The 13,991-nt window shown below is 44.4% G+C and overlaps 1 protein-coding gene across 2 annotated transcripts in view; it reads left to right on the top strand.

Annotated features, from left to right (window-relative positions):
- The window catches only part of PTPN2 (protein tyrosine phosphatase non-receptor type 2), a 102,447-nt gene that overhangs the window by 61,295 nt on the left and 27,161 nt on the right, over window positions 1-13,991 (top strand). For both annotated transcript variants that reach the window (XM_058678417.1, XM_058678416.1), the window contains exon 5: window positions 8,461-8,595. In XM_058678417.1, the coding sequence (XP_058534400.1) occupies window positions 8,461-8,595 (135 nt within the window). The remainder of the gene's footprint in view (window positions 1-8,460; window positions 8,596-13,991) is intronic.

Below are 13,991 nucleotides of genomic sequence, written 5' to 3'. Positions count from 1 at the left end.
TCCCTGGGGGCGAGAGCACACTGTGGGGGAGAGGCCTTCGCCTTCTCTTTCCTGGAGCCTCTTCTCAACAACGTCCCACAGACCTCTGCTGTCCCAGCTTTCCTACAGGCTGTGTTCCGACAAGGTTATTCAGGCTAAACTAATCTCCAACAGCCATTGATGTGAACGAGAGCCGAATGGAATCAGTCATATTCATACATTGACACATACAGGAACTGAGGCTGAGGAAGGGCCTGGTGAGGGTTATTTGGAGTCAATTCCAACTGGGCTGCAGTTCAGACTGGTTTACGTAAGAGGAGAGTGTATGGTGGGTAGGGTTGGGCTGGGGACAGAACTGACTGTGCGACTGTAATTACCAGTGTGTGCACAGGCTGATAATGTGGGTGAAGAACTGAGTTGGACCCCATACTGGCAGGCGCACACAGGAGCCAGGTCTGGGGTCATCTCTGGTGCAGTTTCTTTGGGGGTCCTCAACTGGACCATTGGACTCAGTGGATCTGTGGAGTGCATGTGTCGGGACTTGGTCTCCTTGGCTGCTCCTTGGACGCCATGCTGAGATGCATTTGAGGTCACATGACAGCCAGCTCATTGAGGCCTGCAGAGGATATCTAGTACCATGGAGGGCAGAAGAAATTGGACAGCTTTCCTGGTCAAGCTTTGAAAGCGAGTAGCTGGGCGAGCGGTGACCCTAAGGTGAATTGTCAGCCAATGGACCTTGGAAGGATTTTCTCAACCTTGGAGCAATGAAATCAACAGCATCTGAGAACTGTTGAAGCCACTTAAGCAGTACCCTCAGAATGTGCTCCGCATTGGGGACCCTGGGATGACATTGGGTGGCCGTCCCCCATTCCTGGGTACTGAATTGGTTGGGCCGCTGGCAACGGACCTCTCCCTTTCTTCCACATTTTCCCCAGATGCAGAAAGAAAAAAGGAGATTGGAAACAGTTGTCTCATCCACTTTGCTCCATTCCTTAACTGTCTCAGTCCTGATTGGTGATCTACATGGGCATGCATCCTTCTTAACTATGTAAACATCATCAAAAATTAAATAAACTTATTACTAGAAAAAAAAAGTAAAATCAAAGCATGGAGGAGCCGAGACTTGAACCAGGCACTTCAGTAAGGGTTTTGGGGATCCAAAGCAGGAGCTTTGTCCTGTGTCCACTTCTATTTTGAAAGGAAAAAAATGATGTGTAATAATTGTGCATATTTAGGGGTACTGTGTGATCATTTTGTTATATGTAAACTTTATTATTCAGTCAAGATAAATATGCTTACCCTTTCAAGCATTTAATATTTCTTTATAACTAAAGAGACCAAAATACTAGCTTCTAGGTTTTCTTTATAGAGAGTAGACGTATACATTATGTTGACATCATCTGTCATCTGTTCTATTCTACTGGTCTGTGGATCCGTTTGTGATGTCACTGCCGTGCTGTTTTAATTTCTGTTACTCTATCTTTGTAATATGTTTTAAACTCAAGTAGTGTGATGGGTTCTTCTTTGTTCTTTTTGTTCCAGATCTCTTTGGCCTTTTTGTGATTCCATATAGATATTAGTAGTATTTTAAAAGAAGATTTATTAATTTTTATTGCAAAGTTGGATTTACAGAGAGGAGGGGGGACAGAGAGGAAGATCTTCCATCCGATGATTCACTCCCCAAGTGAGCACAGTGGTTGGAACTGAGCCAATCCAAAGCCAGGAACCAGGAGCTTCTTCTGGGTCTTCCACGCGGGTACAGGGTCCCAAGGCTTTGGGCCGTCCTCCACTGCTTTCTCAGGCCTCAGGCAGAAACTGGATGGGAAATGGAGTAGCTAGCATACAAACCAGTGGGCATATGGGATCCCGGTGGGTGCACGGCGAAGAGTTTTTATTTTTTATATTTCAATTCTTGTTAGTGGTTATTATAGTTTTTGTTATAGGCATCTTCAACCTCTAGTTTCATTTATTCCCAGGTATTTTGTTTTGTAGCTATTGGAGGTGAAATTTTCTTTCTTTCTTTTTAATTTTACTTTATGTGAAAGATGTATTCATTTGAAATCAGAATTACTGAGAAAGTAAGAGACAGAGGAGATCCTCCATTCACTTCTCAGATCACTGCAGTAACCATGGCTGGGCTGGGCTGGAGATGGGAGCAGGGGAGTGTTCACAGTTCTCCTGCCAGGCAGGTTCCCAGCTCTGGGTTTTGGCCTGCCAGAGGGTGCTGCAGTGCACCGTGATGTGACTTGCATCCAGTCATGGCACTTGCCAGCTGATGATGAGCCTACCTTGGCTGGCCCACAGCCGTTCTGGCTCATGCAGTCCTGAGGGTGCAGCAGTCTAGGCCTACCTGGCCCTGCCCCCAGACCAGTCAGCCCCCAGTGCCAGCTCTTATGCTCACAAGTGTTAACAGCAACCCAGCAAGGGAGTCCTTGAAGGTCCCCTACCATGCCCATCCCCAGCCCTGAGTCTTGTACATGCTGGCAAGGTGCTTCAACCCATCCTGGTATGGTCTACTCGCAGTCTCAGCCCTCACTACCAGGTATTGCGGCATAGCCCCGCTGGGCATGGCCTATACTGTGTCCTGCTTCTTTTGTGTGCCACCAGGTGCCGAGTGAGGTCTGGTCAAGTCTGGCTTATCTCCAGACCGGACCCACACAAATGCTGGTACAGCCTGGCCTGGCCTGGCCTGGCCCTCCCTGAGCCCAACTCTCGTGCTCCCTAACAGAAGCTACAGCCTTGTAGGGGGGTAGCCAGGCCTGTTTTCAGCCCCAGAGCTCGTATGTGCCAGTGGGTGCAGTGGCCCTGCTTGTCTTGGTCTGCCCTCAGTCCCTAGCCTTGCACGTGCCAGCAGGTGCTGCAAGTGGGTCTCCTCGGCTTTCTCCCAGCCTAGCTCCCATAGGTGTCAGGTGGGGTTCCTGCAGGTGGTGAGTCTATTCTATTGTCCATCCTTGCTTGGCTGCGTAAACTGGTGAGTGTTGCAGACCCACAGAGGTTAGTCCACAGTTCCCCTGCAGAATCTGACCCCAGATACTATTCTCTCACATTCTGGCCCAGTCTGACTTGGCCTACCCCCTACTCTAACACTCACAGGTGGATACTGCAGCCCATCCCAGCCAGGCATGCTCCTGTAGCCCCAGCTTTTGTGTTACTATTTAGCCCAACCCAGATCTCCTATGTGGGTGGGTGCCTTGGCCTGACCCAGTCTTGCCCTGTGGTTCGCCCCTCTTCACCACTCCGCTCCCTCACCTACCTGCGAGTACAGTCAGTGGGTTCATGCAAGCCCCTAAAAGTCATTCTTTTTCTGGCAAATGTGCCTTCAGTTGTTCTACTCCTTCCCCGGAAAATCTGCAGCACCCCTGGGCTGGGGTCCGGGATGGCATGTCCTGGCCAGAGTTCCCCACCTTCCCCACGTATCTTTACAATAATAGTAGTAATAATAATAATAAGCAACTGTGCTGGCATACTAATATAGTTAACACAAATTTGGCATTCATCAGGCCCAGATTGCCTGCTAGCTGTTGGCTGCTTTTCCCCGAGTAGTGTAGCACTTGCATCAGAATATGGCAACCTAGGTAGTTGCCTATAACTAGGGAATATAATTTTGATTTTTAAAATTTTTCTCAGATTTGTTTTGTAACTTACCACGTGAGCTATACTGGAAAGTGTTCCATGTGCCTTGAGAAGAGTAGCTGTGTGATGGGGAAGTTCTGCTGATGTGTTGTGTCCATTTGATGGAGGATACATTTGAACTCTTTGTTTCTTGGTTGATTTTCTGTTTCTCAAAGTGCAGTAATATGAGTCCCCTGCTATTGGAGTCTGTCTGTCCCTGTATGTCTTAATATTTAGATTTTGTGTTTGGGTGCTTCAATATTGGATATATACACATTTATATATTACTTCCGGTTGCTGGATTGAGATTTTTATCACTGTAATGACATTGCTGGTTTGCACTTTTGATTTAAGATGTTTTATCTGTCTGAAGTGTGGCTGTTTCTTTTTTCTTTTTACCTCATCCTTTGTTGTTCAGTCGATGTGTGTCCTCAGAGGTGAAGTGAGTTCCTTGTAAGCAGCACAGAGTTGGGTCCAGGTTTGTGTTGTTTTTTAATATGTTTGGTCATTCTGTACTTTTTTAATTGGAGAGTTTAGCCCATTGGCATTTCAGGTGGTTTTTTGGTAGGTAATATTTGTTTTTTATTTTTACTGTGGTTCCTTTCTTACTTCCTCTCTTATACTCTTCATTTGTGGTTAACTGATTTTTCTGTAGTGATATGCTTTGATTTCTTTATTTTGGTAATCTGTTCTTGCTTTGTGGTTACCATGAGACTTGGCTGTAATAAGCTACTTTGAAATGACATCAATTTGACACTAATTATCAATAAAAATGAATATATGACGTCCCTTTAAAGCACTCAACGTCTGTGTTCCATATTTCCCTGTGTTTTGAATTGTTTAGAGAGTATTTAACAGGGAGCTCTTCACTGCTGGCAGCAGGGCTGTGGCAGCAGCCTCTCCTTCCTCCCCAGGCCCGTTAGCAGGGAGAGGGGGAGGAAGTGAAGCAGCGGGGACTCCAGCAGATGTGCTTAGTAGGTTGGTAGCTTTCAGTAGTTTGGAACTGAATTAGACTTGCCACTGTGATTTTTGATTTCTACTGAAGTGTAAGAAGTGAGATGTTATATCCCATATGTAAATTTTCTCGTTGCCAGTTAGTGAAAACATGTCTTGCAGCCAGTAAAGATGGAAGGTCAGAGTTTGTCTAAACAATTTTCCAGTTGTTTCCCTGAAAGGCATGTTGAAATAAACATCAGCAGATCAGATCATTACACATTTACCCAGAGATCCTTACTGCTAGACCTCTGCTTTAGTCAGAACAGGTATCTTACTATTACTGTTTTCAGAAGATTTTGTCTCCCTTGGAAGTGGAATGCAATGATGTTGATTAAAATATATTTTCTTATAGGATAAAAACAGTGTTTTGGCATTATCATTAGGCTTAACAGGGTTAGTGTTTTAATATAACTTAAAACCACACATCTCTTGTAGTTGAAAAGGCCAAGACTATGGGCGTGCCCTTCACAATGTACTCACTGTCCTCCAAGGTCAGCAGGTGCTCATTGAGTCTTCTCAGCATGTTCTACACTGAACCACTGGTATATGTTAAAAGAATTTCATTCAACATGTTTGAAGTATCAGAAAAGCAACTTGCTCTGGTTTTTTATTCTATACAACTTTGGGATTTCTGAAGAAGAAATTTTATTCTTTGATGTACAAATGAACGGTTGTAAGAGTTGTAAACAGTAAACAATAAACAAGCAGCGTGGGCTGAGAATGCACTGGGACACACACACAGGCTATTACTGCTGGCCTAGTAAGCTCAGCTTGAGTTTGCAGTCTTGGCATCCCATATGGGCACTGGTGTGTGTCGCAGCTGCTCCACTTCTGATCCGGCTCCCTGCCAGTGGCCTGAGACAGCAGCAGAGGCTGGCTCAGGTTCCTGCTCCTGGTCTGTGCCAGCCCACCTCTGCCCATTGCAGCTGGAAGATCAGTCTGTGTCTCTCTTTGTCTTTTCTTCTCTTTCTCTCTCTAGTTCTTCTCCCTTTCAAAGAAATCAATAAATCTTTGAACACTTCTTTTTCTCCTCTTTTGTTTTTTCTCTGTCCTCCTCCCTCTCTTACCCTCTCCCTTTCTCTACTTATCAAGTAAAAATGAAAATAATTTTTAAATGTCTTTTGCCAGCTTTTGAGGTGTTAGTTCACAGTATTTGAGGACATTTTTGGTTTTTATAGGAGTCAGAGGAAAATTAGAAATGACTGTTTTTTTTTTTTTTAAAAATGTTTTTATGGTGTTGTTTCTTCATAAGATGCGTCTAATTTACTTTGCCTTTGTTTTTTCTTTTTTGTTTTTTAACCTTGTCTGATTGCTTCATACGTTGACTTTTTGGAAGCTGATTTTATTGTCGAAAATTTGGATCCTGTACTGGTCTTTGTGACACATACAGTCAGTATTCCCTAATGCAAAAACGGGCAAAATCTGAAGTGCTCCAGGATCTGAACTTTTAAAGCTTTATCTATTTGATGGGGCTGGCATGGTGGTGCTGCAGGCTAATCCTATGACCTGTGGTGCCAGCATCCCATATGGCTGCTGGTTCATGTCCTAGCTGCTCTGTTTCTGATCCAGCTCTCTGCTTATGGGAAAGCAGTGGAGGATGGCCCAGGTCCTTGGGACCTAGCACCCATAAAAGACCCAGAAGAAGCCCCTGGCTCCTGGTTTTGGATCAGTTGATCTTTGGCTGTTGAGGTCATTGGGGGGTGAACCAGTGGATGGAAGACCTCTTCATGTCTCTCCCTGTCTCTTTGTAAGTCTGCTTTTCAAGTGAAAATAAGGCTTTGGGGGGAAAAAAGCTTTATTTATTTTCACTTGGAAGGCAGAGTTACAGAAAGAGATAGAAAGGGAGAGAGGCTCTTCCATCCACTGGTTTACTCTCCAGATGGCTGCAGTTTCAGGAGCAGTGCATGTCTGAAGCCAAGGGCTAGGAGTTCTTCCATGTCTCAAGTGGGTGGCAAGGGCCCTAGGATTTGTGTCATCTGCTGCTGCTTTCCTAGATACCTCAGCAGGGAGCTGGATCCGAAGTGGAGCAGCCTGCTATAGGGTGCTGACCTCACAGGCTTTGCCTGCTACACCAGAGCTTTGGCCCATGATTTTTTTTTTTTTAAACCAAGATGAGACTCTGCTTCGAAAAGGTCTTCTACTTCTATCCACTGGTTCGTACCCCAAATACTGGCAGAAGTCTGAGCTCGGCCAGGCCAAAGCTGGAACCAGGAGCTCATTCCATTTCTCTGATGGATGTCAGAGACCCAAATACTGCAGCCATCACCTGCGGCCTCCCAGGGAGTGCTTTGGCAGGAAATTGGAACTGAGACTCCAAGCCAGGCACTGATACAGGATGGGCTTTCCCAAGTAGCCTCTCTCACTACAGTGTGAAATACTTGCCTCAATCCAGAATTTTTTTTTTTTTTTTTTTTTTGAGTGCTGGCCTGATTCTGTAAGTGGAAAGTTGGCATACCTGCTGTAATATTTGCAGTCAAAATGCAGGCACGCCTGATCAGCATTGAGGCTCAGCAAGTTAAGCTGCCCTTCTGACACTGGCAAAGTGTTGTTTCAAGTCCCAACCACAGCATTTTTTCCACCCTTCTGCTGTGCGCCTGGAAAGCAGTGATGTCCTAAATACTTGGGCCCCTATTACCCACAGGCATTTGGAGAGTGAACCAATAGATGGAATATTTCCCTCCCACTTCTCTTCCTCACTCTTCTCCCTCTCCTCCTCCTCTCCATCTCTCTCCCCTTCATGCTCTGCCTTTCCAATACATAAGTAAATCTTAAAAAAAAATAAATTAAAAAAACCCGAGCACTAAAAATGTGTTAATATACCAGCCCGACACGATAGCCTAGTGGCTGAAGTCCTCGCTTTGCATGTACCAGGATCCCATATTTGTGCTGGTTCTAATCCTGGCAGCCCCGCTTCCCATCCAGCTCCCTGCTTGTGACCTGGGAAAGCAATCGGGGATAGCCCCAGGCCTTGGGATCCTGCACCCACATGGGAGATCCAGAAGAGGATCCAGGCTCCTGGCTTCGGATTGGCTCAACTCGAACCATTGCAGCTGCTTAGGGAGTGAATCAACAGATGGAGATCTTCCTCTCTGTCTCTCCTCTCTTGACAGCTGACTTTGCAATAAAGATAAAATAAATCTTTAAAAAAATGTATAAAAATGCTTTCAGGTTGTAAAGCATATCTGAAACAAAAAATAAATTTTGTATTTAAATTTGAGTCCCAGCAGTTCCCAAATTATCTTATTGTGTATAAATAACTATTCTTTTAAAAAGTCGGCCATGTGACAAGTGTCTGAGATTACACTCCCACCTGCGTGTGCACTGTCTTTTTGCCTTTCAGTAAATCCTGGTTTTCTGTTCTTAAAAAAAAAAAATTCAGAACATTTCTGGTTTTGGAGTGGGATACTTGAGCTGCATAGCAGTTGAAGATCAAGTTTCTGTTTCTCCCCTGTTTTATATTTGGTAAATAGGCAATGTTGTTTTTAGGCATTTACTAATGGATTCATGGGTATTTGTGGAAATGTACTTCTAAAATAAAGCATTTTCAGAACTATTTGGGGATGAGATTGTAGCAAAGAGTTTGATTGTTTTAGACATAAAATACATGTTATGATGTTAGAACACAGATTGTCACTCTTTGAAATGTTAGATTCCTTTTATTTTATGAACATAGTATCTAGTATCTTCAATGTCTTTGTAAGTTATAAGAACATGAAGTGTTAATATTAGTAAAATGTAGTAAATATTGGCTATAGGATTACTATTCTTAGTTTTTAGTATTTAAAAAAGCATAATATGTATGTGTGAATTTAAAATTTGTTGTGATTTCACAGTATCTGTAAACTAAAAGGAAATGCATATTTTTAAATTTAGGTTAAATGTGCACAGTACTGGCCCACAGATGACCGAGAGATGCTGTTTAAAGAAACAGGATTCAGTGTGAAGCTCTTGTCAGAAGATGTGAAGTCGTATTACACAGTACATCTGCTGCAGTTAGAAAATATCAATGTAAGACTTTTCTGGCCCCCAAAATTGAAATTTTTATGATGGTTTAAAGAATTATTCTTTGGTTTGAAATTTGTTGCAGCACATGGATCTGGGTGGTATCTATGATAGTGTCTAGTCATGACTTTTCAGACTGTGTTCCTGGATGTAGTAGCTCTCCGAGCCCTCTTAAGATACCTTAAGAACCGGGCCCGGTGGTGTGGCCTAGCGGCTAAAAGTCCTCACCTTGAACGCCCCGGGATCCCATATGGGCGCCGGTTCTAATCCCGGCAGCTCCACTTCCCATCCAGCTCCCTGCTTGTGTCCTGGGAAAACAGTTGAGGACGGCCCAAAGCTTTGAGACCCTGCACCCGCGTGGGAGACCCGGAAGAGGTTCCTGGTTCCTGGCATCGGATTGGCGCGCACCGGCCGTTGCGGCTCACTTGGGGAGTGAAACATCAGACGGAAGATCTTCCTTTCTGTCTCTCCTCCTCTCTGTATATCCGGCTTTCCAATAACAATAAAATCTTTAAAAAAAAAAAAAAAAAAACCTCAGGAACCATGAAGTTCAGCTGGATATTTGAGGATTGAAGCTTTAAAGTCAGGAAAGCTAGGCTCAGCTCTCAGCCTTATTCCAGGAGAGGTGTGCTTGGAACTTGCTCCCTACCCTCCTGGAGCTTTTCTTCACTGGCAGAGTGGGGGCGAGCAACACCTGCCTTCCTGGGCCTGCGGTGGGCCAGTGGTGGGCCAAGCACCTCCCTTAGAACAGACTCCTGGAACTAACTTACATGGTTCAATGCACGGGGTCCTTGTTGATTTGAAAAACATAATGAAATGTAGTCTCAAGAATTTTCCATTCCCCTAAAATGGACGAGTTGGATTTTGTTTCTTGATTTGGACCCATACACATGGCAGATTGTAAACTTGCTGGTGCCAAGCTGGGGATCAAGGCACTCTCCACCCCACCCCCACCCTTCATATTTGCATTTTTGCCTTTTTTGTTCTATAATTAATACGAAGTTAGAAAATACAAAGCGAGGCTGTGATGCTAATAGAAACTTGGTTAACTAGAAAACAGGAAAATATTTGACCAAAAAATAATTTCAGTTGTGTTTCTAGTCTCTGAGTGAAACACTGTTTTAGTTCACCATTAGAAAAATTAGGTGGTCACCATGACAGAAATTAACATGTGATTTTAGCAAAGCAGCAGAAGAGAGGAGGACTTGCATTTTTATGCGCACACACACACACACTTCAGAGGTGTGAAAGTGCCTTTTAACTGACCTACGACTGCACAGAGTATTTCCGGATACATGCTGCGTACAGAAGGCCCAGGCTAGGGTGCTTTCCAGGGCATCCGTGAATGAGCTTATTATGTGATCTCTTGGATCACAGAAGAAGGGCTCGAGGTTAGAAATCATAATGCTTGTATCTATTTACGAAACCCCATCTCTGTTCCACGCGCATGAGCTGTTGCACTTACGTATGTCATGAACTGCACTGAGATACATCAGTAAGGATTTGCTGCTGGATTGGGTCAGTGCTCATTGCCAAGCTTCTCCCAGTTCTCTGTCTTCTCGTGGTATTAATCCCAGGTATCTCATCTAATCTAAACTGCTTTAGGTGAAGGGCATAGCTGGTTTCCTGTTTCTGAAACATTCCTAATTGAGGATTATACCTCAAATAATAAGTAGGATAACTTTCATATTTTGTTTATCAGGTTGCATACAAAACATTTCACATCTTTTACCTATAGTCTTCTGTAATGTAGATGCATACTGTTATTATCCCTTTATTTTTGTTCAAAAAAAATTGTAAATCCATTAGGTTATAGGGCTTTTTCCCCCACAGGTATTTCAGCTAATGAAGTTACAGACTGAATTCAAAAGCATGTCTACTAACTTCTGAAATGGGGATACATCTTTTTTTAAAGTTATCAGTTCTTTTCAAGGAAGATCCCCAGTTCTGAGGCATCTTTCTAAGGTTAAGGCCACATGCACATTGGCCCACCATTATTGCTAGCAACCATGTGCTATAATGAAATGATTGCTGGGTTTCTTGTCGGCCTGGACTTGGAATTGAACATACTAAAATAACAGTTTTTTATGCTCTACTTTACCAATATTTAGTAAGAAGCAGGACTGTTCTAAGGAACAAAGAATCCTCTAAAGAAAAGAGTATTATTTCAGTTTGAGGCAGAGCTGTCTCCAGCCACACCACCGTGAATGTGCCCAGTTTCGTCTGATCTCAGAAGCCAAGCAGGGTCGGGCCTGGTTAGTACCAGGATGGGAAAAGCAGAATTGTACTTGGTGAAGGAACCAGATTGCCTGGATTTCAATCCTGATTCTGTCAGAACTGACTGAGTGGCCTGAGTCTTGTTACTGCACTTCTCTGACACAGTTCTATCATTTTATGGAATCTTATGGGCTGGTGTCATGGCTTAATGGCTAAATCCTCACCTTGCACACACTAGGATTCCTTATGGGCACTGATTCAGGTCCCAGCTGCTCCACTTCTCAGCCAGCTCCCTGCTTGTGGCCTGGGAAAGCAGTGGAGGATGGTCTTTGGGACCCTGCACCTGCGTTTGAGACCCGGAGGAGGCTCCTGGCTTCGGATTGACTCAGCTCCAGCCATTGTGGCCATTTGGGGAGTGAACGAGCAGACAAATCTCTATCTCTGTCCCTTCATCTCTCTGTAAATCTGTCTTCCCAATAAAAGTAAGTGAATCTTTAAAATCTTATAAAGTGAAGGTAGTAAAGTGTGTGTCTCATTAGGTTAGTTTAAGGGTCCAAGCCAGTTAACTCAGGAACCACAATTACTAGCCTCTGTCAGTTTATCTGTGCTCTTTCTCAACAGTAATGAATTGGGGGCTCGGCAGCGTGGCCTAGTGGCTAAGGTCCTCACCTTGATCCCATATGGCCGCTGGTTCTAATCCCGGCAGCTCCACTTCCTCTCTATCTCTCCTCCTCTCAGTATATCTGACTTTGTAATAAAAATAAAATAAATCTTTAAAAAAAAAAAAAAAACAGGAATGAATTGGGAGTGGCCTCAGGAGCCAGGGCCATTTGGAGGAAAGAACAGGAAGTGGGAGCCAGTGATGCTGAAGTAGGGAACCAGTAGGCAGCCTGTATGTGCAGATGTCTTCCCGGTACCTGGGACAGTTTCCTTCCAGTGGAGACTGCCTTAAAGGGGCTGCGTAAGTGTAAGCAGACCCTGCTCCTCGAGAAGAGCTTGCATCCACTGGAGCAGAAGGAAGCCAGGAGCCCCGACAGTGTCTTTCTGACACTTACAGGTTTGAACTTTTGGCCTGAATGGAGAGATTCCATCTCTTCTTTCAAAGTGGCTGCCGGCGTGAGCTACGGAGACAGTGTGGAGGGCTCTTTAAATGTGAGGTCATCTAGAATGCTGATTTGTCATTCAGATTTTTCTTTTTAGTTGTCCTTCACTATTTTCCGTAATGTTCTTGGCTGGCTTTATGTTTATCAAGTTCCAGGAACACTATTACAATGCTGACTGTCTTCTATTTCTCTGTCTCTGTAGATTTACCCAAAACAGGATGAATGTCTAGTTATTCTGATCCTCAGCTGGGATTTGATTCAGGCTGGTTTAAGCCATTCACGCCACCTAGAATGGGCTCTGGACTCCTCTGCTTGTGTATATTCCACACATCCTTCTGAACCCCCTTGTAGCCCATTCCTCGCTGTTTTAAAATTTATTTTATTGTAAAGGTAGAGTTGCAGAAATAGTGGGCGAGACAAAGAGAGTTCTTCCATGATTCACTTCCCTGATGACCACAGCAGATGGGGCTGGGCCAGGTAGAAGCCAGAGAGCTGGAACTCCGTCCTGGTCTCCCGTGTGGGCGGCGGTGGTGTGGGCTGGGGGAACGGGTGTTGGCAAGCACGTGGGTCGTCTTTTGCTTCTCTAGGCACAGAAGCAGGGAGCTGGATCAGAAGTAGGCAGCCAGAACTTGAACAGCAGCTGTTAAAGGATGCCTGTGCCACAGCACCCAGCCTTGGCCCTTTTCCTACTGAAGTCCTTCCTAACACAGCCATGCAGCACTCATTTCTAATGCCACGAGTCTGCTTTCACTTCTTTCTGTAACTTAAATGTTGTCGTTTTATTGATTTCTTCAGTACTCTCACACACACACACACAGTGTGTGTGTGTACTCTGATTAAGGCTTTTAATTTCCTGTGGATAGAATCATCTTCACACTGCCGTCTGCCATCATACTAGTACACGGTTAAGAATACTATAGCTCAGTGATGGTTCTCAAACAGGTGTGGCACAAAAACCTTTTTGTGGCTCCCGTTATTTAGTTGCAGGTGCCATACAGAAGTGTGTGACTCAGCCCAACTCAGTCCTGGCCTTCTTGGGCCAGGCACCAGGCCCGCAACTCGTGCAGGCACCAGGGTTTGTTCTGCTAAGAGGACCCTGAGTCTCTGCGTGTTGCCTTTTCTCTCTGCCTGCACTGCAAACCTGTCCCTAGCTCCTCCTGTTACTCCATCTTTCACAATGAGTGGCAGTCAGTACGAGGTAACAAGGATGCCGTAACAATCCTGGCAGACATTCACGAGGGACAGAGTGAACCAAGACAGCGGCAGGGAAGGTACGGATTTCACATCTTGTGGCGATGGAGTTGGTAAATAGAGTTGCTTTTGAACAGGTTGAAATGAGACCCTTTTTACAATGGAGTGTGACTTAGTAGGACCTGTGCCAAAGGCGATTGTGAGTTCAGATGTTTCCAGGTAGCCAGTGTCAGGCATTTACCACGTGCTGGACAGGGCGGGTCCTCCACATCTGTTTCATTTGTTCCTCACACCTGGCTTATGAGGTAAGAACTGTGATTTACCTCCATTCACCGATGACAGAACTGGGGGTTGGTGAAAGTCTTTTAGCAATAAAATCTTGATGCCTTTGTGTGTGTATATGTATGTGTGTATTTATATATATATATATGAATATATATCTGTATCTATATTACATAGATAGAGTTAACACACACAGAGCGCTTCTGTCTGATGGTTCACTCCTCCACATGCCTGTAACAGCTAGGAACTGGGTCAGGCCCAAGCCAGGAGCCTGGAGCTTCTTCCAGATCTCCCAGGTGGGTGCTGGGGACCAAGCCCGTGGGCCATCTGCTGCATTCCCTGGTGTACTGGCAGGGAGCTAGAAGTGAAGTGAAGCAGCTTTGACTTGAACCAGTGCCCATTAGAGATGTCAGCACTACAGGTAGTGGGTTAATGTGCTAAACCACAGCTTCAGTGCTGGTAGATTTTTTATACAGCTAATTTTAAAAATGACTTCCATATTTTATATCAAGTAGAATATTATAACAGGTAAAACATGTACAATGTTAATATGTACTTAGAATAATTAATTTGAATTTGAATTACTTTGGACAGAACATATTCTTACAT

Source organism: Ochotona princeps, chromosome 21 (assembly GCF_030435755.1).
Source record: "Ochotona princeps isolate mOchPri1 chromosome 21, mOchPri1.hap1, whole genome shotgun sequence".
In the NCBI taxonomy this organism is placed as follows: domain Eukaryota; kingdom Metazoa; phylum Chordata; class Mammalia; order Lagomorpha; family Ochotonidae; genus Ochotona; species Ochotona princeps.
The sequence above is the reverse complement of the archived record's forward strand: the minus strand, read 5'-3'. Positions and strand labels throughout refer to the sequence as shown.